Here is a 25,494-nt window from a genome sequence, read left to right as displayed (position 1 = left end):
ATCAAATGGACGGCCATAAAAATAAGGCCGGAACTTATTAAGAGCCCATATGATAGCGAGGCATTCGTTTTCTGTCACAGTGCAAGTTGTCTCAACTTTAGTAAGGGTACAACTTGCACAAGCCACGACATAATCTGGAAACCCTTGTTTTCGCTAGGCAAGAACAGTGCCGAGGTCAACACCGCTGGCATCTGAGTGCACCTCGGTATTTGGGCTGTCGGTTCGTAATGGCGCAAAATTGGCGGAGACGTTAGCAAACGACGGAACTTTGGGAAGGCGTCATCTAGGGTGCCTCTATGTCAGCGCCGCCTCCCGCCGTACAGGGTGGTGACACCCTTTGAGCAAGCCCTGTAAGATTTGGAGTCGGGTTTGTAGGACGATCGATCGGATGAACTTGGGGGCGACATGGACTAGGCGAGCAGGGTTTATTTGCAATATTTACATTTTAAACATGTGATACATTTACACAGTCTAGCGTAGCTCCCGAATGGAGCCCGCAAGACGAAGCATACAGCAAACGAGCACACAGCTCACGAGTACATTGACGAGCACAGAGCACGAAGACGAGCACGCAGCTCATGAGCACGACGACGAGCACACCCAGCAGCCGACAAAACAGCCGTTTTTAAACACTTCGTGTTCCCTAGAACCCTAGGTGAGGCGAAACGTTCGACGACATCGTAAACAAGCCGCCTCTCTGCGGGACGTTTACACACACACACTCACACAAAGGTTTCAGTGCCCCCTCCGAGGGCCGACGACCTTTGCAGCACTCGGAGCTGACCTTCGCAGCGCGGCCGCCGTGTTGTCCATTGTCCTGCGTCCCTGTAGCCAGGTGGTCACGCTCGACCCCAGCCGGCGCCTGTAAATTCCAGAGCGGGCCTCGCACAGTGGCCTCCGCCGCAGCCCATTGTCTGGCGTCTTCAAAGGCCCGTGAAAAGGCACCGCAAGGCATCTCCTTCCGGGAAATCCCCCTGCTTCAGTCGAACCGTGAAGGCGTTGGCGATTTCACTAACAATAGCTCATCGCGTTTACTCATGAGGTAGCCGAGGGGTTGTTGACGCGGAACCTCGCGGCCACTACGAAACGAGTACACCGCGGCAGGTGTTGAAGGCTTCTATCTTCTCTTCGGGGAAGCTCGCAACGCTCGCAGCTGCAGCTGGCTGAGAAAATGTTGCCACCTCTGCAGGCCATTCCTAACAGCCCGCGCCGCGCAACCGCCATATTGTGTCGGGGCTGCTGAAGCGGCCGTGCATGTCCGTGCATTAGTCAGTGCGGCGGTTTCGTGTTCTCTAGTGTTGTTAATTTACACGCTGCTGCGGACGTGTTTGCTAAGTTTACTTTTCGGTCTGATATTATAGTTGAAAACACTCCGGCATGCCCGTTTGAGGCACATCTTTGTGCACCAGGTAAACGGAAGAACGACACCACTGACTTTATTTCCCAGCGACCGAGAACGTAGGAAAAAAGCCTGCAAGAACCTTGTTCTACCAAGCCGTTATGCTTAAATTTGTGTATTCGTGTAAAACGGTCTTCAGGAAATATTCCGAAGCACTACACGTTCGCGGTCGTAGTCGTATAATCAAGGCGATGAGAAGCCTGCTCGAACCCTATGTTTAATTTTCAACGATCGCATGCACTGAGCATCGAAATGTTGGGAAAATGTTCTTGGGCAGTTCTGTCATGTTGCGGCGCAGCATTTATACTGGCACTGATTCTACCAATCACATGTAACGAGGGGGATGAAATATAGAAGTAAAGCCACCGCAGGTGGAATATTTGATTGATCGGTTTTCATGTTTGTAAGAAGCATATAACATTAACTTTGCTTTGTCGATGCTCTGAAGTTTATGTGCGTGGCCTGTGGCTTCAGGCAGGTGAACGTGTTGGTGAGCTGCCTTGAACCATGTCTTAGTTAATTCGAGGCTGTCTTTATTTGGTTTTACTCGAGTGACAGCTACATATTTTGGCAATAAACTTTCACTTTCGTTTAGTGAGATGTGCCATTATATGCTGCTCTTTCTCACATTACTGCACTTATATATGGGTTGCTGCATAACAGAATGCAAGACAAATGTGTTTTTCAGCATAACATTTAGGCATTGTACTTATACAGGCAGGAAATATTCACAAGCCGAACGCATAGACTTATACTTTAGGCTAGATGTCTGCAACGACGACGTTCATTTATCATTGTTTATAAAGGTTGTACAACTGAGATCGCGTGCCTTGCTTTTGCTTTTCACTTAGAAAAATAATAAATTCTGTGGTTTTACGTGACAATACCAGAGTCTGATTATTGAGCGTTGTGCGGAATTTTGATCACCTGGGGTTCTTTAACGTGCACCTAAATCTACGTACACGAGCGTTTTTGCATTTTGCCCTCATTAAATTTCGGCAGCCACGGCCGTGATCAAAACCGCGACCTCGAGCTTGGTTTTTGACACTTTGCTAATATAAGACTGTTTATCGGCCACGTGCTCTTTATCATTATCACCTTTCACACGCACGTTTGTATATATATATATATATATATATATATATATATATATATATATATATATATATATATATATATATATATATATATATATATATATATAACTACAGTACCTTCAGTTATTGGCGACACTGCCAAATTTATTCACTTAGTTTTGCCCGTTGCCTTTTCATGGCACCACTGAACTATAGTATCTGCGTAAGTTGCGTCAGCCTTCTTGAAGGACAACCTTTAAGTATACACCATATGCGTCAACGTTGTTACCGAAACAGATTTGTGAGCGTAAGCGAAAGAGCGGCAAAAAATGAATAGTGATCTAGTGGTTCAAAACGTTCTAGTATTTCTTTATTGTAGTCGTTCCACCTCTGTCTTTAAGGTGAGTTGGAAATATTGAAATGCACACGCACAAGCGTTCAAACTGCGAAAATTGCAAATTTTGCTTTGTCAGCGACCGCAGAACCCAAATTCCCGCTGTCCGTCATACTAAAGTCCCCAGATATTTGTTTAGGGCCTTTACGTGTTTCGATTTAGGTGCACGTTAAATTTCCGGACTCTTCCACTACGGCGTGCCTCATAATCAGACATTTGTTTTGGTACGTCAAAACCCATTTCTTTTTCAGAATAGCTTACCATGGCCTCTAAGATCAGAAGGTGAGGAAGCGCCGCCCAATCTTGAAGGCCATGTCTTCACATGGTGCAAATTTTTGTCACAAGTATTGTTTTCAAAGCCGCTAATGCTTGTATAAAAATCTTGTATTCATTTTATGAAATAAAAACTTTTCTTGTCGAGTACTACAGATTATAAATTTTTAGTTGTACTTTAAAATGGCTTTAAATGACAACCGATCGCCACCGACAACCGGCACACATTGCAATGGCGGCTCTCAGTGCGCAACTTGTCCGGTGTGCGTCTTTAGCAAAATGCTTTTTACCACCTACTTCGTATGCTAATATTCACGCTGCAAAACTGAGCTCGTTTGCTCGCGCGGGATCGAAATGGAATTCTGGCAAACTGCGTTTCCTAGCTGTGACTGGGCTTGCCTGCGGCGCTGTTGGTCACGCTTATATGCGAAGCGTGGAACCAAGAAAAGATCCAATCGGCGATATGTTGTCGCCTCTGCACACAAAAAATATAAGCAATCCTGGGACAAAAATTTCACGTGTCGTGAGTGCACTTTTCATTTTGTGACTGTGCTTGCTTGTCAGCACGATGACAGATTTATTGACACGACTACCGGCCGCCCCGCGTAGCCATGTTCATTCATTCTCTGAATGTCCCTGTGTCCTTCTATTGAGAGATTCTTATCAAAGTGTGGCACCTCTGTTTCCTTGCCCGCGGTGAACGAATGTCTAGCCTGATCGTTGTCACTGCTGACTTTGCGGGAACGGAGTGCCTTACTAGTGTAGCCTTCATAGTGCTTTCTTGGTCTTCACGTAGGTAAACGGGCCGTCGACAAAAACTGGTCTCAAGATAACCATGTATCAATACCAAACGTGCCCATTCTGCTGCAAAGTCCGTGCCTTCTTAGATTTCTATGGCATCCCGTACAACGTCATCGAGGTGGACCCTGTGCTTCGTCAGCAACTGAAGTTTTCCGACTACAAGAAAGTACCGATCTTGCTCGTAGAAGAAGCTGACAACTGCTGGGTTTGTGATTACTGCAATTCCTCTCTCCTTTCTTATGCAGAAGTAATTTACGACAGTTCTTATGCAGTATTTCAAACTTAATCATGATGAGTGACTTATCTGTTTTCATTTTCATACAGCAAATTAACGACTCCACAGTTATCATCAGTATGCTGCAGAGCTACCTCCGTGACATTAAGGGCGGCATCAGAAAATACCTCTGTCTGTATGACCCAGTCAAGGTTAAGGATGCTTCAGGAAAAGAGTCACTTGAAGTATTCAACAAGTACTTTCTGATGATGGACAATCCTCCTGCAAAAGGAAAAGCTTTCGATGACTTGAAGTGAGTGTATAGTTCACATTTACAGCAATAACGTAATCTGACTTCGTGATATATAATTTTCGTTACGAGCTTAATACCCAAGGATTATTAGCACCATGAGGCCTCGATGTCCCATGTCACTAACATAGTCCATAAAAGCGTTTGCGATTTGCCAACTTTTGTAGGGTGAGCTGCCACATTCTTTCTTTGAATTATGCACATGCAGGGAGGAGATGACTTGGCGCATGTGGGCAGATGATGTTCTGGTTCACGTACTTTCTCCAAATGTGTACCGCACATGGCAAGAGGCGTTGCAGGCCTTCAACTATTTCTCGGAAGTTGGCGAATGGGAGAAAAACTTTCCTACCTGGGAGCGCTTGCTGGTCGTTTATGTAGGCGCCGCTGCAATGTACTTTGTGGCCAAGAGGCTAAAAAAAAGGTGATCTCGTTATTTTATGCATTATTATTATTATTTGTAATTATTACTATGTACCTCAAACCAAAAAAGGGGTTTAAGCATGGCAAGCACATCCTGGTAATATATACATACAACACAATGCACTAGAAATATCGCATATGAAATGCAGAGAAAAAAAAGAACAGTACTATTGGGAATGTGATCAATAGGGTTTGGCAAGATGATTTCTACAAGCTATGTCCATTTTTTGCAAAATGAGGTTGAGCAGAATGATGTGTGCGCCTTTTTGGCAAAAGTGTGAAGTATACAACAGAGTTGAGTGTCAACATCTGGTCAAAGAGTAGCGAATTCAAGTAGTTCAAGATTGTTATCCATCATAAGTTCCATAAAGGAATCAGTTATTTTTGCTTTAGAATAAGTACATGTAACTGCATGTTCTTTGCAGTTTTCCCCAATACAGCACATGCAAGCAGTAACTTGCGACCACGCTGGTGTGTGTTGAAAACCGGGTGTTTCGGAGCAGACAGCTTTGGAATGCCAGCCTATACAGTTGTCACACCACAAGTCGGTCAAGGCACTCTTGAAAGTTTTGTGTTCGAGTGGCCTATTAGAGAGACTATAGTTCTCACGGACGTGCCCAACCTCCTCAATTTTTTTTCTTCTCGTGCCTTTGCTTTTTTTTCTCTGCTATTCTTTTCATCTTTCAATTTCTCTTCCCCTTCCCTCAGGAACCAGATTCTTTTCAGGTTAAACGCCCTGCCTTTCCCACCCCATTTATCTTTCTCTCTCTTGAACTACACTAGAGTTTGTTAATGCTCTGTTTAGTATAAAAGTGCCACATTAGAAAAAAAAATGCACATGTTTTGGTCTCATAGATGTAAAACTAGAAGTAGCTTTTCTGTTGGCACAAAATTTCTGAGCTTATGCCTCAAAATACACAGTTTACAGAATGCAGAACAACATGTGGGTCTTTCCATGCCAAACATCCCAGACATTGCTCTGGACCATCTCAGATTCCTACATAGAAAATAATAGCAGCTTAGTGGATGTAGTGTTCCCTTGAGGTCACATTCTCGGAATTATATGTATTAATGTGAACAACAACTGAATCTTCCCTAATAAATTAAAAATTGCATTTCATGTGCACATTTACATCGAGTAACTTGCTAGGAACTTGTTGTCTAGGAACTGTTATCTAGGAACTTGGTTCCTTATTACTTGGGTGCAGTTGGAGTCATTCTTCATATATGTGATTTATTAGTCCTTTTATATATATATATATATATGTGTGTGTGTGTGTGTGTGTGTGTGTGTGTGTGTGTGTGTGTGTGTGTGTGTGTGTGTGTGTGTGTGTGTGTGTGTGTGTGTGTGTGTGTGTGTGTGAAGCCAGAGTGTGCTGTTTCTGTGAACTTACATTTTAAATTTGTACTCTATTTTTTTGGCAGGTACTCTAGTCACATTTTTGTATCCATTGTTGATGTGTTACTAATTATCTATATTTTCTTGACAATTTAACTTTTTCCAGAAAGGAAATTATAAATTTGAGAAAAATTTAAATGAAGCGTACAAAGAAACGCTAATTTTACATTGTAGCAGTATAAGTAAAATTACGGAGCTAGGTGCTTGTAATAGTTCATGTGTTATATATATTGCGCGGATCAAATTTTTACAGAGTGACTTATGGCTAAAGCTCGAAAAAAAAATTAACTTAAGCAAGCTTGCGTTGCTCAGCACTGCAAGTCAATTTCAGCGCTTTCCTGTTTGGTGTGCATGGGAACATTATATATGATGCGAGCGACTGCAAATATTTGTTATGTAAGAATCTGAGATGGTCAAACGCAATGTCTGGGATGATTGGCATGGAATGATGCGTATGTTATCAATGTATTGGCCATTCACAGTTGCAACACATAAACCATCACCTTGTAATTTGCTTATGAATGACTCTCATTAGCCATCGATCAAGATTGTTTGCTCAAATCTGCCTAAATGCTGTATGCACTGGTAAATACATTGGAATATTGGTGTTTGAAAAGTGTCATCTTCTGCCTCGTTTCCACAGCTTTGATGCCTGATACCGATTTCATACTATATGCATGGTACACTATGTTACTGAATCAAACCCAGGCAGCTGTTTGGAAAAATGTGCGCATTGACATTTACATTGATTGAAGATAGTGACTTGTGAGGCTGTTATATTTGGTACTCAACTTATTCTGTCACACACTGTGAAACGATTGTCATGGATGTTTGTAGCTCAAAAAAAGGTTAGCAAAGGAATGAAGAAATGGACAGAGAGTGCCTACTAGCTGTGCTGGTGCTCTTTCTGTCTGTTCCTTCTTTATTTTGCTAACCTTTTGTGCCACAACCATTGACAGCTATGCACTAACTAGCCCAACATTATACTTTGTGAAACAACTATATGTCTAAGCAGCCTGTCAGCTCACAAATCGTGAAATAGTGGGATCTAGACTTGCCTTCAAGGTCATGAAGCACATCTTATGCAACATGCTGATGAAGACAAGTCCCCTTGTCGTAATGTAGACTCCATCATGATGCTTCCCTTGTTCACCCACCGTTGGTCACTTCAAATCTCCATTTTTCTGTTTCTTTTTTGTGTGGATGTTTTGTGCAAGTATTTGAGAACAGTGCAGTCAGTTACATTAGGTCTCTTACGTGAACAGTGTTTCGTGCAATATTTAATATGTGCAATGACTGTGATTTCTTCTGAAGGCTGTGTCAGGGCTTTATCTGCATTTCAATGGCAAACATTTTATCACGGAAAGATTGGTTTTCCTGCTTGTGCAGACTTTTCTAAAAGTAATGTCTCATATTTTCAGCCAGCTAAAGTTAAAGCTTGTTTAAATTGCTATGCATTTCATTTCAGCTGGCACAAGTTAGGTGTAATAACTCTGTTTAAGAAGTGAAGAAGAAAAAGGGGAACTGAGAGACCCAATTTTTGTTAGCCGCAATCATATGAAGTTGATAGATAATGAAGCCAAGGAAAGCATATGGGAAATTTGTGGTCTTTAATTAAGTGTAGAAATGATATGCTACAGGGAAACGAAAGTTGACAAAAATCTACTTGCTGCCGGTGGGAGCTGAATGCACAACCTCTACAGTATGTGTGCATTACACTACCAGTTGTGCTACGGTGGCGGCTGTTCCCATGTCTGCATTCTCGAATATTTGTGTGCAAAATATAACCTTGAGTGGTGCCGTCATGGCCAGAACCACTCAAGGCCATTACGGCAGATGTGGAACACCTTTTCGACCTATGGCATCACATAGCTTGTGAAGTATGTGAACTTATAGGAGCAAGCAGCTGACCAATAAAGCCTCGTATGCTACCTGAAGGCATCAAACCTGCCGAAGTTCAGACCCTTGCTATGCAATGAATGAGTAGGAGCGCAACCAAGAAGCCAGATTTTTGTTATCCATCACCATATGAAGCCATAAGATAATGAAGCCAAGGAAAGCATAGCTTAGCATTATTTGTAGTTTTTAATTGAAGTGTACAAGTGGTAAGCTCAAGGGAAATGAAAGTGGATAAAAAACAACTTGCAGCCAGTGTGAGCCAAACCCACAACTCCTCATTACGCAGAAGTTTGGGTTTGGCCTTTTTTAATATGGAGTATATATCAGGCGTGCAAGATATTTGAGCAAACAACTTGGAATCGCCGTAACCATTGACATTCTCGTTCTTTTGGTCTGTGCACATTACTTCATCCACACCAACCCATCTAATTTATCTAATACATTTATTCTAGGGTATCGGCTTTCATTCTGACACTGGAGATAAAGCCATACATTCTTGTAATCTCCATACACACCGGCTACAGTGACTTGGAGATGGCCACTTTCTTGAATGTCGTGAAATCATTTGTTTTTTGTCAATATAATCTGTCAAAAAGACAAATAGGTGCTGCTAGTGGTCAGATGCCATTCAGGCAATTGAGTTTCTCCAGCAGGTGGAGGTCATGATGAGTGAGAACCTTGAAAAATAAATTACGGGCATTGCGAAGTGGCTTTGAGTAGCAGAGCCAGTATTTAAGCTTCCTACGCACAATTTCATTAGGCTCCACTTTTAAGTAATGGATTTGCTTGCCCCCACAGCACCTGCGCAACCCAAGGATGTCTGCTTGTGAATGTCTATAGCTTCCTAGTTACAAATATATAAACCTGTATGCTGCAATGTATGACTGATGTCATTGAGAGGGAAACTGACATGCAGCCAAACAATGATAAAAGCTTGCTAAAGTCTGCTATTGTGGAAGCACTGCCAAGCATCAACATGCACTATTTGATGCAGGCATGCAGCTGTTATCGAAGCTGAATTCAGTCATTAATTGTGGCTGCAGATTGTTTTATTTAAGTCTTTTAAAAAAAGCAGCAAAAGAAACTGAAATAATTGGAACACATATATCGAATCTTGCCTGAAATATTGTTGCTATTTCTGAAGTCGCCATTATGTCCTCAAATACTTTGCGTACTCAGTAAGTCATCACTAGCACAGAGTTGCATGAGCATAAATATCCACCTGCCATTATTTTTTCACTGTCAGAGTTGCTTGAATAGATGGCCTCAGCAATCTTCAGCCTAAATAAGATGCTTAGGGCAACTACAGGGTGTCTACCAACCAAGAATTCTCAGGGAAAACTCGGGGAATTTTTGCTTCCATCAGGGAAAAATTAATTAGCTGTAATTTTATTGAAAGGGAACGAAAGGCGCGGTAATGCTGGCTTGACTAACAGGGAGGAATCGTAACGAATCTACTTTCACGCCGTGTCGTCGGCTGGAGGAGTTGCCAGTGTACAGTCAACGACCGACTTTCCGGATTCCCGATAGTTCAGACAGCTTCGTGGCACCACCACGTACCCCATAAATTCAGTGCGTAAGCACGTCTGAAATTTCAGGCGCAAGAACTCTTCACCTTCCGATTTTCCGGGCTTTTTGCCATGACCGCAGGTCCGAAATGGCATTCATCAATGCCACCACCGCCGCCATTTTGATTAGCTTGCCGCCTCGAACCGGCGATCTCACTCGCGGATCCGCTGGCAGCCGTAGCCACCACCGCGGCACCACTGGGTCTAGCTCCTTCGACGTTCTATACCAAACTTTTTGCTGTTCGGCGCCGTGTTCTTACAGCGAAGCTGTTAAGGGTTACTGCCCCCAGGATCGTGCCCGTGTGTAGACACAAAACTATCATCGTCAGGATTGGCTCCAGCGTTGTCTTCTTCCGCAGCTGGCTCGTTGGCGCCCCTCGGCGCGAACGCGCTTGTGTGACTACTTCCGCGTTCGTCGTCGTCATTAATTAATTAAGAAACACGAAGACGTAACCAATTTTACAGCAAATTATAGCGAAGCTGTAGTTCCGCCAGGATCGTGTCCGTGTGCAGACACAAAAAACCCCATACGGGGGCCGATCCCGAAGATAGTGCAATGCCAGGCCGACACGCGGCAGAGGTGAAGCAGGCGTTAAGCACTCCCCATACGTGCGCCGATCCCGAAGATAGCGCAGTGCCGGACTGACCCGCGGCGGAGGTGCAGTTCGCCATTAAAGTGCCCACATACACAGCTTCGCTGGTCATCCTTCTTCACAGAGTGCAGGAGTACTGAGTTTTTTATTGAAACGATTCGCCGATGTTAGCAATGGCGCCGACACCGCCTTTGCAATCCTTGCCAATGGCTTCGAAGCTCAGAAAGCACGACGCGTTGCATAATGCCAGTTCCCGAAACTCATCTTCGCCTTCGTACAGTAGTGTTACGCAGTGAAGCATAACAAGCGTGGGAAGGGGCAAATGTTACGGGTGCACAGTATGTACATACATATTCCTTAATTATATACGCGTGCACCCGCCATTGCTGTCACAGATGTGCATAATAAGTGTACTGGCAGGCATTCAGAGCTTTTTCGGATGTACCAGTGGCAATTTTAGCCCTTAATGGCCGTAAAAGACATGCATTCATTTTTTTTTTTAAACTGCATAATTTTTCGGACGTTTTCGCAGCCTGTAAGGAGTCCGCAAAATCGCACATTGACTGTACAACTGGCCAAAAGAATGCTTCAAGCGGTCCGTGGGGCGAAAGCGCGTCGGAAGGAGGACAAGAACAGAAAGGACCTACCCATGAAGAATGAATGGGAAAGAAAGCGTGCTGCCGCTTCTTTGAAGTAGCTTGAGCTTTAAAAAAAAAGAAAAGAAAGAAAGAAATGGTGTTGGCGGATGTCAAGAGCAGGTGCCCCTCATCCAAACCAAAATGAACTCTTTAAAGCAGTGAAACGCAACACTGAGGCATTGTGCATGGGCTGAGAGTATGTCAGGACAGTTGAGGTTGACTTAACAGCTGTTGAGAGAGATAATGTCACTTGTGACTAGGTTCGGGCCTCATACCAATGAGCTTGCTATCAATTGATAGAAATCGCTCATATTCGAAAATATTTGCTTCTGTATGCATCTCCTTTTTATTTGCATTTGGGAATGTTTAACTCTATTTGCAATGGATTTTACCATTATTTTTCGAAGGTATATTATTTGCTGTGCATTTCGCTAACCCCTCCCTTCTGCTTTCTTTTTTTTTCCGAATAAAATAAATACATCTTCTTACTATTAAAACTGGATTAAGTCTTTTTTTTTTTTAACGTGCTTACTAGAGAGTGACAGCAACAGGCAACATGGTGTCAGCCGTCTTGACATAAAATAAAGTTCTGTGTCACTCAGGGAATTTTGCAAAGCCACTCAGAGAAAACCTGGGAAAGTCAGGGAATTTGGAAATGTCAACCTGGTAGACACCCTTAACTAGGAAATCCAGTGCGCATGGTCACCTTGTGTCACGTCAGTAGCAACAGGTGATGGCACACACCTGTCTCTTTGGTGTTGCGGCATGAAGGAGGCTTATTTGTCAAGTCCTGCTTTTTCTTTCAGGCATAACCTGAAAGACGACGTCAGGGAAAGCTTTCGGGATGCTTGTCATGAATGGACAATGGCACTAGGCAAGAAAGAGAAATTCCATGGAGGAAGCCTTCCAAACCTTGCTGACCTGGTAAGGAAGACCAAACATTTACATTCCTATATGTGATTAAGGCTATCCCATTGTTTGGCAAAACTTAATACTATATTGCTTATATTTTCGTGCTTAAGTTTTGCGAGATCATGTCGAATAATCTTAAACATTAAATTTTTTTAAAGCCTTCTTGTTGGGAAATTTTTGCAGAAATGTGCAGAAACTAACACATTTCCAAGTGTATCATTAGTACCAGAAGTCTAGGTAGTAAAGTACGAAGTGTCACTGGCTGTACTGCCCTCATGAGCAAAAGTCATGGACTCCCCTCTCCCTCATTCTCCACCTGTTTTGACATCAACTTATGCAAGAGCTAAGAAAGGTGTTTCTTGTATGTGACATTATTCATTCGGCGTGTGATTATGCCTTAAACAACAATGAATTACAGCTGTTCCGTGAAGTGACACTCGATGAATTGAGAAATGTTGGATGGTGGGGGGGTGGCTGTGTTACTTTTTTGTACAACAGTGCAGTCGTCATACTTAACCCAAACACGCCTTTAAGTGCTGTCTTGCTTTATTTGTGGAGAGTGCTTGAAATTTCTAGTTTCAGTGCCGGGAATGTGCTAGCTTGATAAACTGGATGTATGAGCAGTTCTAAATGTTCAAAAGTAGTTTAATAAGTGACATTCTTTTCTTTTTTTTCTCCTTGTTCTTTTAATGATTGGGAACTTGGTTATGGCTTGCAGGAGCCCTATATCGAAGTATAGTAGATGTCTGTTAATTTGACATTTTGGCTAATTACATTTTGTTTAGAAGTCTTGGCTATGGTATTGTGCAGATGAAAGTGCTTATTTCGAACTACCTGCTGTGGTTTCTTAGTGGCTATGGTGTTGGGCTGCTAAGCACAAGGTCGTGGGATTGAATCCCAGCCACGGCGGCCGCATTTCGATGGGGGCGAAATGCGAAAACGCCCATGTACTTAGATTTAGGTGCACATTAAAGAACCTCAACTGGTGTAAATTATTCCGGAGTCCTCCACTAAGGCAAGACTCATAATCAAATTGTGGTTTCGGCATGTAAAACTCAAATTTTTTTTATTTCGAACTAAAGCAGATAGCCGATAATTAGATTATCATAAGTACTCATGCCATAAGTGTGCATGGGTTAATGTTGTCAAACTGTGGACAAGTGCGCACTGTTTTAAACATTGTAGTTTCACATCGTCATATAACACTATGAACATGGAATGCCTGGTAGAGTTATTGGGCTAACTGCAGGCAGAGTTAGTGCAAAAAGGTGCGTGATGCTTACATAGATGTGTCTATGTGGCTGACTAATGAAGAATGCTCATTTGTTTTATGCCATAAGTGAGGCTTGCAGGTGGTAGGAACTGTGATAACAGAGACTAAGTAAAAACGGCACTTGATCTTGTGTAACAGTTCATGCCCATGGAGTATAACAGCCAGTCTTTGCCAACTAAGATTATTCTACAGCACCCACCTTTTTTTCGAGCGCATGTGCATGCACACTTATTTCTCATCAGTTCAGCAGTACAAATTGCAGGCCAGCCAATGCCTCAGGGGCTTAAGAAAGGCAGCACATGGTAGACAGCAGGTAACCACTACAGTTTTTTCTTTCTTTCTTTTTTTTTTTTTTTACAAACAGCATGGAAGCGGCACAGCAGTCATTTCTACTTGCTAGTACAAGTGGAAATCACTATGGTTAGACATATCCAGTAGACAAATTAGTTAGAAACATAAAATAAGATTACCACAATTTCACATCCTTCTGAGGTGACATCAATGAAAGTTGACTGCATTTCGATTTGCACCATGCCTAGTAAATGCAAAATGTACCGTTTGCAAAATTCTGTTGTTTGGCTGCCCTGCTGTCTCTCTGCCGTTAGGGTATTTTCCAACCAAAAGTCCTATCCACTACATTTCTCCCTCTAAGTGCAGTTCTTCCAAGTAGGAAGCATGTGCACGAAGGCTTCTGGAGTATTAAAAAATATATATAATGTGGTCATAGTTCCCCATCAAGTGTTCTTCCCCAGCGGCAGGAAAATTATTGCTACCATTCAGTAGCCTTTTCCGCTTCATTAACTCCAAATTACTGATACAACATTATTGAGTTTTTTCTTCTTTTTTAAAGAATAGCTGTTGACCCAGTAATAGTGACACAAAGCCTCATTTTTTCAAGAACACCACCAATAAATAAATTATATAGGCATTTTAATGCAACTAATTCAAAATGCATGCCATATGCAATGACTTGAGACATAAAGCAGGAAGTTGGATGCATCGTGGAAACAAAAGGCAATGGTCACATGGTACCACACATTATACTGGCGCATGCACTCTCACCATGATTGTACTGCCAAAAGTGGAGTCCATTGAGCATTAGATTGGATAAGAAGGGAGAGATGGTAAAGGGTGCCTCCTGTGTTCTTGTAAAGTGACAACAAAGGACCAGGTGTAACCTGTGTCAAACTCTGGGGAAGTGCAGAAGGATTGAAGGGCCAGTTTAGGTGGTGTGTAACCAGATTTGAGTGACAGTGATTGCATGTCTTCAATCACTGCGCTGGCCTGACTGATGCACATGGGAGCGATTTGCGATATTGTGTGACCACCACCTCCAGTTACTATCATATAACCAGCTTTGCGCTTCATGCCCAAAGTTGCATTACACTTGGCACACATTTTGAACTGGTCTCATTAAAATGTGATCTAACTGATTAGTTCTTTTCCCAGGGAATTGAGGCTTCGTACCGTAATTCGAGTTGGAAGCCACCTAAGCAACAACAAAAAACAAGAGATGCAAGATTTTCATGTCAGTGCTCCTTTAATGACATGGACTGCAGTTTTTAATTTTATCCATTCATTTACAAAATAAACTGTAGAATGCAAAAACCAAAATTTTGTGATAACTGTGGCATAAATCCCAATTTATCATCTAATGTACCAGCCTAAAAAATTTGCTCCAGTTTCTGCTTTCTAGGACCATATTTTGTAATAACTTCTTTTCATTCCAGTGTATTTTGCCTTTTTTCATTGTCTCGCACAATGCCGTGCTAATGTTATCACCGATGTTGGCCACTCAACACAACGGACAATCAGAAATGAATAGAATCAAGGCAGAACAGTCCTTATAAAATGTGGCCCCTGATTTGAGCAAAATAATGCTATCTCAAAACAAATGGCACAATGTGTAGATTCTACCATCAGTTCACATGGTGCTACAGTAGATAAAAGAAGCAAACATGTTGCCATATGTTCTTATGCATGGTTGCTTTTCCTTTGAAGCTTCATTCCTACAACGGTTGTGTGTGTAGTTGAGCACCTCTAACAAATACTAATATATGGTTAGTACAAATAAAAACAGTGCAGCTGTTGTATTTTGGATACAGGCAACGGCACTGTGTCTTAGATTTTAAAAAAATGTTCACGGACCTCTCAGTCACCCGGAAGGGTGACTCTCTCCTTCTTGCTGTCACTTTCTTTTTTTCTCTCTCTGCACCCTGGATTTAATTCATCCAGTGGTTTTCTTACTGTGCATGGCATACTGTGGCCTGCCACTTACTATTAGGATTCAATTGAGGAAAGGAAGTTAGAGATCTTGCCCCCCCCCCCCCCTTTTTTTTTTAAAGATGTCAATTCTGTGCCCCTACTCCCCTGCCCTTTTGAAAGGTATGCTCGCATGTTCTAATTTTATGTGTAAAAATGAGCAAAGACAAAATTTTTATTAGAAGACAGTGACAATGACATCTTGATGCATGCAATTAAGAGCCCTCTGCTGCAATGTCTTTCATAGCCTATGTGTTGTTTCGGAATGTCAAAGGGTCAGTCAAACAATCAGTCAATCAATATAACACATGCATGGTAGCACGAACAACTGCAATTACACTGGATACCAAGCAGTAGTGGTCCGACAACCTTGTAGGAAAGTGATGCTGAAGAGTCAAGGAAATGTACTGCTCAATCAGACAGTCAGCCTACTGTGATGTCAAGGACTCTTCTGCAGCGTTCACTTGCTCAGCTTATCAGTGTAGCCTAATTCACGGTGATTTATCATGTCAAAGGTGACAAATTTGATTGCAGAAAAGACATGGCAGGTTCTTTATAAATGGTCACCTAGTTCAAAAGAACAGTTGCATTCGAAACTGCCCATATATAATCATTACTTTAACTCTTTCATTACCGTGCCTATAGAAATAGATCAATGTGATCGACAGTTTCTCTGTGCGCTGTTAAACATTTCCATTGGAATTCTACTAGCAACGTCATGCACCGTCTGAAATGACAACTGAACTTCAACTATTTCTCAGATTTTACAATATTTGGGCAATTGCGGAGTCTGGAAAAATAAAGCTTCAACTAGATGTATCGTCGAGGCTAGCCTCTAGTGCTCCTAGCACTTCCTCGATAGAATGGCGCAAAATTTACACTTTGATTGACTCAGCAACATAAATTTTAAATGACAGCAGTAGTGAAAACACAGAAGCTTCTTTCGGGTTGTTTAATTTTTCGATGTGACGTCTAGGCTGTTTCAACGATGTTTCAAACAACAGTAGAAGCTCGTGAGTGCATGTTATTTTGATAATTGAATACGACTAATATTAAGTGCCACTTTATTTTTCCCACCATGGGTTGCTTTAAGCCAGCAACATTCCGACAATGTATCTACTATTATTACAAGCAATCCTTGTCAATGTGTGGGGTTTTCACTTGCACAAGAGCATGCAGTTGGTTTCAGGCAAACCATCGACCAACACTTAACTAGCAGTCTATTCTCACATTTTGAACACTGCTTGTGCAAGTGTCCTTATTCATTACTGTGCAAGACTTCACATTGGTGTAGAGCACTGTACAGGAACTGAGCAAAGCACGTGGAGGCTCCAGTGCCAGTTGAACGCACAGTTGGCCACCTTATTACACAGAATAGCTGACCGAACGCAATAGTCAAGTATTAGGAGGCTTGTCCATGCTCCCCAATTTGATAAACGAAGCCAGCGCCTGCTGCAGGCTCCCTGTATGATAGGAACTTACCCGTTTTTACATTTGAAAAGCTACTGCTTTCCTGCATAACATGAGCATCACTATGGCTAGTATTGATGCCAACAAATCCTAATAATTTTTTTGCGTGATATAACTTAGAAAACTTGGGAACTAGGAGCCAAGTGCATATTTTGTATATTTCAGATTTTCTTTACTCTGAGTAATTTACTAAAAATAGCACATTATTACTTTTATTCATGTTCCTTCTAGTGCTCCTTTGAAGTTTCATGCAAGAATTCTCAAAAACTGTCAGAGCAATTATTACTGCTTTACATCCATTCTAAACACCAGTTATCAGGCTATAACTTTATGTATCGCGGTATACGTTGTGACTACTATGTCTTGAAATAAAACATCAAAACATAAAACAGGGTGTCTACCAACCGGGAAAACTGAGAATTCTCAAGGATTTTGAATAATCTGGGGATATACTTGGGGAAAAATGTGTGCTTCTATCAGAGAAAATTAGTTGCAATTTTATTGAAAGGGAACCAAAGTCGCGGTAATGCTGGCTCGAGTAACAGAGAAGGATCGTAACGAATCGTCTTTGACGCTGTGTCGTTGGCTGGAGGAGATGCCAGTGTACAGTCAACGGCCCACTTTCCATACGGCCGATAATACGGATGGGTTTGGGGTGCCAGTCAATGTATAAACACATCTGAAATTGCGGACGCAAGAACCTTTCACCCTCCGATTTTCCAGACTTTCGGCTGTGACCGCAGGTCCGAAACAGCATTAAAGCCCCCACTGCGTCCATTTTGATTACCTCTCCGGCTCAAACTGGTGCTCTCGCACGCAGATCCACTGGCAACCGTAGCCACCACTGCGGAAAATGCCGTGTTTTTTATTGAAACAATTCGCCGCTGTCAGCAATGGCACTGACTCCGCCTTTGTGGTCCTCGCAATTGGCTTCAAAGCTCAGAAATCTTCGAAGCCAATCGGGAACTGGCATTGCATAATGCCATTTTCACGGCCCCTAGGGAGTCCGAAAAATCGGACATTGACTGTACAACTGACCAAGAGGATGCTTCAAATGGTCCGTGGGGTGAACGCGTGGAAGGAGGACGAGGACAGAAAAGACCTATGTGTTGAGGAATTAAGGGAAAAGGAAGCGTGCCGCCTCTTCTTTCAAGGAGCTTGAGCTCAAAAAACAAAGTGTTGGTTGGCACCGAGATGCAGGTGTCCCTCATCCAAACCATAATAAAGTCTTTAAAGCAGTGAAACGCAGCACTGAGGCAATGTGCGCGGGCTCTCAAGATTCTCTCGTCACAGCTGGTAAGTCAACCTCAACTGTCCTGTCATACTCTCGGCCCGCGCACAACGCCTCAGTGTTGCGTTTCACTGTTTTAAAGTTTTCTTGCTTGGATGAGGGACACCTGCATATCGGTGCCAGCCAGCACTTTGCTTTTAGAGTGCAAGCTCCTTCAAAAAAGTGGCGGCATGCTTCCTTTCCCGTTCACTTCTCAATGCGTATAGGTCCTTTGTCTTCTTGGTCTCCTTCAGCTGCGCGTTTGCCACATGGACTATTTGAAGCATCCTCTTGGACAGTTGTGCAGTTAACATCCGGTTTTTCGGACTCCCTAGGGGCCGCGAAAACGTCCGAAAAAATTAATGCGTCTTTTACAGCCCGAAAAAGCTCTGAAGGCCTGTTAGTACACTTATTAAGCATATCGGTGCTCGTACTGTGACAGAAGATGGCGGGTGCACGTGTGTATAATTAAGGAATAAATACTGTGTCCCGTGACAGTTACCCCCTCCCACACTTGTTATGCTTCACAGCGTAACATTAGTGTAATGAGGTGAAGCTGACTTTCGGTAACCGCCATTATGCAACGTGCCACCCATTTCCGAACTTCGAAGCCAATTGCAATGACCACAAAGGCAGTGTCGGTGCCATTGCTGACAGCGGCGAATTCTTTCAATGAAAAACACGGTACAGAACGCAAGAAGCTTGATGCCGAACCTCGAAGCAGCTAGGCCTAGCACTGCCGCAGTGGTGGCTACGGCTGCCAGCGGATCTGCGTGCGAGCGTGCCGGCAAGCCCGTGACATTCCCATAGGGCCAATGGGACCGATTCCCACGGGCGACGCTATCGCTGCCTGGATTCTAATGGTAGTTGCACTGATACCAGAAAAATGTTTACTTTCTAATAATAGATAATGTTATGAATATTGTTCCCTTACAATCTAAATTTAAAAATGACAGGCGACATCTGAATAATTTCTAGTTGCTTAGAAAGTTACATGTGTATCGAAAGCGCAATGTCGCTTGTGAGGAATACCGCACAGCAGACGACCGACACCGGCGTCATCTGCTTCTGCTATTGCTTTTGCGCTGCCATCTTGCTTTGGCCAGGTATATCCCACTAAATATATATTCTTATTTACCTTTGATATATATTCACTTATATATATTCTTATTTACCTTTGAAGGTTGGCACTGCTGCATAGGCCGAGAGAAATCATGACGCTAATCACACTAACTTGCTCCCAATAAACAGCTTTATTATAACATCATCGATGTTTACATGAAATAAAAAGCACATGAATAGCGTTTCAAAGATATACTGTTGCGTAACATGCATAATTGTTTATGTGCTAAAAAAATACTACGTACAGTCTCGCCACACATTTCGGGTGAACACAAGCTGTCCGCCGCTGAATGAAGAAACGCATCCGACCACATAAGGCCATCGCACGCTGGTATGTTGCTAAAGTTCCTCCACTTTTGTAGCTGAAGATGTCACGTCACTTTGTTCACAATATTCATGAACTGCAACTTGATTTAAGCCAGTGCTTCCTGTTTGAGCAGAAACACGTAGCTTTTTTCACAAGGGCGAATTCTGTCGCGACTGTTCGACTTCTGGTCCAGAATGCCTGCTCTCTCACAGTTAACCATTCGAGAAGTCACGTTATAAACATTTTCAGCGTTTAAGCTGAATTTGCTTCGAAAAATTTATAATTTCAGATAGAAATATTTTTCTGTACGTGCTGATTTGATGCGTTGCAAATAAAGTTAACATAATAAAGGCTTAGCTGGTGTTTCGATTACCGCTGCCGGCGGTGCGCTGTCGTCGTTTCGATGGTGGTGCCACCCCAAGGCTTGGACGCGAAACACGCCACATGCCACAGGCTTGGTGTCAGTTCGAGGCGGCGAGGTTATCGAAATGGTGGCGGTTGTGGCTTTTATTAATGCCGTTTCGGAACTGCGGTCATGGCAAAAAGTCTGGAAAATCGGACGGCAAAGGGTTCTTGCGTCCGAAACTTCAGACATTTTTATTCATTGACCCTATGGGGCACATAGTGGTGCCGCAAAGCCATCCGAATTATCTGCCGTCCGGAAAGTCACTCGTTGACTGTACTCTGGCAACTCCTCCAGCCGACTACACGGTGTCAAAGACAATTCGTTACGATTCCTCTCTGTTACTTGGGACAGCATTACAACGACTTTAGGTTCCCTTTCAATAAAATTACAGCTAATTTCCCTGATAGAAGCACAAATTCCCTGAGTCCTCCCTGAGTTTTTCCGGACTACTCAAAATCCCTGAGAATTCCCAGTTTTCCCAGTTGGTAGACACCCTGATATATATTCTTTCTTTCTTGAAATGCTTGAGGCCAATGAATAAGTTGTGCATGTAATTCGAGCAGGGGATTTAATCCTTTTTATGAAGAAACATAGCATGACTGACTTTACAATATTCAAATATTTAGTTACTTTGTAATTATGATGACTCATCATAAAATGCTCAAAGAGTCATTCTACCACCTTGATTTGCTTTCAGTGGAGTCTCAAGCACCATCTATGTTTCACACATGTATCGACAGTCGATCATAATTCATGACGGAAGGGGATATTCGAAAATATTTGTTTCTGTATGCATCTCCTTTTTATTCGCATTTGACAATGTTCGACTCGATTTGCAATGAGTTTTACCATTCTTTTTTAAAGCTATTTTATTCGCTGTGGATTTTACTAATCCCTCCTTTCCGATTTCTTTTTGAATAAAATAAAGACTACTCCTTACTGTTGAAACTGGATTAAGGTCTTTTATTATTTTTTAGCATGCTCAGTAGAGAGTGACAGCATCGGGCGACATGGTATCAGCCCGTGTTGACGTAAAACAAAGTTCTGTGTCACTCTGAATTTTGCAAAAGGAAAACCTGGAAAAATCAGGGCAGACACCCTGATTAGAGCATCCAAAATGAGCACATTTCTAGCGGTAATGAAAGAGTCGAGTCACAGTGCTGGGGCAATAGGTCACACTTATGGTGAAGTCGCCAAATTAATGGTCAATGTGAGAGTGACTTGTCATGTTTCCTTGTTTTAAGTGCCGACATGCAAATTGAGGTATATTCATAGGTACCTGCCAACATTTATGATTTTATCATCAAATGCCTAATTTTTAAAGCTTCTTTACAATTGTCATATATATGCCAGTGATCCTTAATTTCTGTCATGTTTAGGGCAAAAATGGTTTTGAGAGAATACAAATGCATTCACCGGCCAATTTTAGGAGCCAAATTTTTTTAAGTCACTCGATTATTCAGACCTATCCACAGCACTGTGACGCAACACACTCCGTAGAACTATTATATAACAATAACAGCCAATTCAGGTGCTGTTACATGAAGATTTCATAAGCATTTCTGTCTGTATATGGTGCAGATCATTCTAGCTGAAACTGTAGAGCTGAATGCTTGTTCACAGCAGACATACAGAATAAAATCTGTAAATTATGTTATAAACCTGAAGTAGTAAAACAATGTAGTATCTTATCTTTCGCCAACTTGTTGTGTTTTTTTATCTCTCGACTGTAGGATTTTCAAAATTTCCAAATTCGCAGGTTCTTGTACTCCTTGTAGTCTATGCGATTGTTGAGAGTCGAGTGCATGCACATGCACTCTTTCGTGCAACACGCACACACGTTTTCAAACAGTTGTTCAAAACTCAAAGCTCTGCTATTTGTAGTGGTCGCAATAGGCAAGCAGCGTTGCAAATTCATATCCAATTTTATCACTGTAGCATGCAGTCTGGTTGTTTTCAACATGTAATTTACTATATTGACGTTGCTTTAGCGGCTCTTGTTGCCTCTTGTTTGCCCCCATACTTTACTGCTTGCAATAAGTGTTCTAAAGAGCGGCCATGCAATTTCAGTACAATTCTTTCAGTACCTTTTAACAAAATAAAAAGTCAGAATGATGCATTGATTCTATTACATTTTGTTGTTGGGTTTTTATATATTTATTTATTTATTTGGAAACAATTCTTATCATACATAAGAACTGTGTCCAGATGAACTTATGCAAGAGCAATTGTTCTTAGACAGACTATGTGCTTTTTCATACCCAGGCTGTTTATGGTGTGCTGAGCTCTGTGGAAGGCTGCACAGCATTTGAAGACATGTTAGCAGACACCAATATTGGTCCTTGGTACTACAGGATGAAAGAAGCCACGTCAAGCCATGCTGGGGCTCGTACTTTGAGTAATATGGTGTGCTAGTTTTAGTAGAGTTACTTTTGGACTATATTTGTTTTGCTGCATCTCATTTACTTTGTCCTTGTACTGTTGTCATGAAAAATGGTATTGTCTGTTATTAAATAGGTTAACGACCATGCAGTGTGATACGTGTTTATTCCTTGCCACTCTGCACACTACTGCAGGTTACATTAAATTACCTTAAATGTAAGTCTGAACATAACGAAAAAGGCATAGCATGCAAACCATGAGCTGCACTTGCACATATGCAGCCATAGGTCATGCTTCCATTCGTTATGTACAGTGATACTTACTACGAACAGCATGTGCATAGCCCTTTGACTGATTATGTTTGTTATGTTCACAGAAAATAGCGTACATGCATGCCGTATTTATTCGGCTATAGGGTGGTCACGATTATAAGGTGAGGGTGCAGTAGCGGGACCCGAGAAAAAGAAAAGTGTGCACACTAATATAAGGTGATATAGAGTATCCGACTGATTATTCACACTCGGTGGGGATTGTTCGAAATACCAAATAATCGGAAGCCCCTAGAATAATTGGTGTGGGTTATATATGCGAATTTTTCCCTGAGGTGCAACATCACAGCAGTACAAATTTCACCTTATGGTGTGGCTTTACGACACGCACTGCTCGCTGCGGTTGCTTTGTGGCTATGGTGTTGGGCTGCTAAGCACGAGGTCACAGGATCGAATCCCGACCATGGCAGCTGCATTTCGATGGAGGCGAAATGCGAAAACACCCGTGTACTTAGATTTAGGTGCACGTTAAAGAACCCGAGGTGGTCCAAATTATTCTGGAGCCCCCCACTACAGCGTGCCTAATAATAAAATCGTGGTTTTGGCACGTAAAACCCCATAATTAAAAACAAAAAAAATTGCGATGCACACCATGTGCCGTGAAGCCACACCATAAGGCGAAATTTGCACAGCCGTGAAGTCGCACCTCAAAGTCAAATTCACATAAACCCGCACCCTGCCTTTACTATTAAATTTTTTCTAATTCTCGGTGCGGGTTATACGCACAAAAGTACAGTACTGCTTCGCCTGCCAAGGTTTATTAATTGCTACAATGTGTGCTTCCGTCTCGAATCTGGACAGCCGGTAATGTGGCACTGCTGCCACCATATTGAAACAGTAACTGAATCTATCAGCGCCAAATATAAGGCGGTGGGGAGAGTGGCCTTTGAGGCTAAGGGTTCTTGGAAGAAACATCACCTTATTTTCGACTAAATATGGTAAATCATGTTAGCATATTCTTTCAATGTATTGTGGAATAAAACACTATATGTACACATGAAACGTGACCACACAAATAATGCAAAGGGGACACTTATGTTGACTTTACGGTTATAACACAAAGTAATGACATATAATGCAGCTGTATCCATGGGTTAGAGAAATTGAACATAACATAATGGTAATTCGAGTGAGTTACAGCCTAGTGAGACCATTTGCACATTCCGAAGGGTCCACATGGATCATGCAGTACTCAATTTTATAAAAGGACGGTGACGTGCTGCCGCAAGATTCTAGACAAGTGCACGATAGTATATGAGACTGCACAGATACGCGTTGTGGTAGTGTTCCAGTGAACTGAAAGTCCCTAGCTGAGCTTTCTACTGGTTGTTGAACTCCTCATATCTTAGAAGCCCGAAACTGGTTCAAAAGACTCTGGTACACATGTGCGGCCTTTCAGAAAGACAGCCCAGCCTTCAGTGAAAGTGTTCGTGGTCTGAACTCTTTCCCATAGTTGTATTGCTCCTCTACCCCTAATGTCACTCCCTCTGCCACTGTTGCTGTGCCTACCTCTGTCTGGTTACGACTCCCTCTGTGAGCTTTGCTACCATTAGCTGTGGGCGGCCTGGGCCATGCGACTGTTCTTTGGCATAGTGCAGTCATTTCTCCTATGCTGTTAGATCCAAAAGATGGGCCTCATTCTAATCACCATGCTCAGATTAATATTTATGTGCTCACAGACGATTTCAATGCACATAATCAGTATGTAGAGGTTTTTAATTATATCTGTGCAAATTTTGAGCCCAAAGTTTGTATTACCATGTTCACAGCAACAATTACAAAATTTATTTTGATAATATTGAAGGCATTTTCATGGCTTCTGGAGCACTTCGCTAGCTTCTTCTGACTCTTCCAATTGCCTCATGACTTGCACAGACAGGTTCTTCAAGGTAACCTGCCGTGGTGGCCTTAGGGGCGAAATGCAAAAATGCCTGTGTACCATGCATTGGTTGCACGTTAAAGAACCCCTGGCGTTTGAAATTAATTCGGAGTCCCCCACTGTGGCATGCCTCATAATCGTATTGTAGTTTTATACATACATACATACATACATACATACATACATACATACATACATACATACATACATACATACATACATACATACATACCGTATTTACCCGCGTATAACCCGCCCCTGCGTATAACCCGCACCCCTAACTTTGAACTCGGCGGAAAAAAAAAAAAAAAAACTCGCGTATAACCCGCACGTTTACCTGAAAAAAAAAATGAGCGCTAGAAAGATGCAACTCACACTCAGTGATCATTTCGTTTTCAGAACATTTATTCAAACGACCGCCACCACGTCACTGGTTATCCGATTCTTAATCGTCGCCGCTCTCACTACTGCCATCCGAGGCTTCATCGCCACTCTCAAAGACGTAGTCGTCCTCGGAACCATCCAGACTATTACTGATCGCACATTTTTTAAAGCTTTTGCGCACCAAATCGGCCGGTATCGCTTTCCACGCATCCACGATCCACTGGCACAGCAATGGAATATCAGGCCTTCGCACGCGTCCCGTCGGTGTGAGGGCGTAAATGCCGTCGGCCATCAACTGGGCATACAGCCGCTTCACGTGTGCCTTGAACGGCTTGTTCAGGCACACGTCGAGTGGCTGTAGCATGGACGTCATGCCGCCAGGTATTATGACGAGGTCGGTGCTGGTCTCGGCAAGGCGAGCCTTCACCGCATCAGTGCAGTGGCCTCTGAAGGAATCTAGTACGAGCATCGACCGGCGTGCCAGCAAGGCACCTGGTCTTCGCTCCCAGATTAC

General features: G+C 42.6%; 1 protein-coding gene across 1 annotated transcript; it reads left to right on the top strand.

Moving 5' to 3' along the window:
* Positions 1-3,359: 3,359 nt before the first annotated feature.
* Positions 3,360-22,538, top strand: Su(P) (prostaglandin E synthase Su(P)). Its single transcript, XM_075687066.1, has 6 exons — positions 3,360-3,665; positions 3,939-4,148; positions 4,268-4,470; positions 4,676-4,888; positions 11,791-11,908; positions 22,272-22,538. The coding sequence occupies exons 1-6, from the start codon at positions 3,375-3,377 to the stop codon at positions 22,419-22,421; spliced, it is 1,185 nt and encodes a 394-aa protein (XP_075543181.1). The 5' UTR covers positions 3,360-3,374; the 3' UTR covers positions 22,422-22,538.
* Positions 22,539-25,494: the final 2,956 nt, after the last annotated feature.

Source organism: Dermacentor variabilis, chromosome 1 (genome assembly GCF_050947875.1).
Source record: "Dermacentor variabilis isolate Ectoservices chromosome 1, ASM5094787v1, whole genome shotgun sequence".
In the NCBI taxonomy this organism is placed as follows: Eukaryota; Metazoa; Arthropoda; class Arachnida; order Ixodida; family Ixodidae; genus Dermacentor; species Dermacentor variabilis.
Note: the sequence above shows the minus strand (reverse complement) of the source record. Positions and strands in the feature narration are given on the sequence as shown.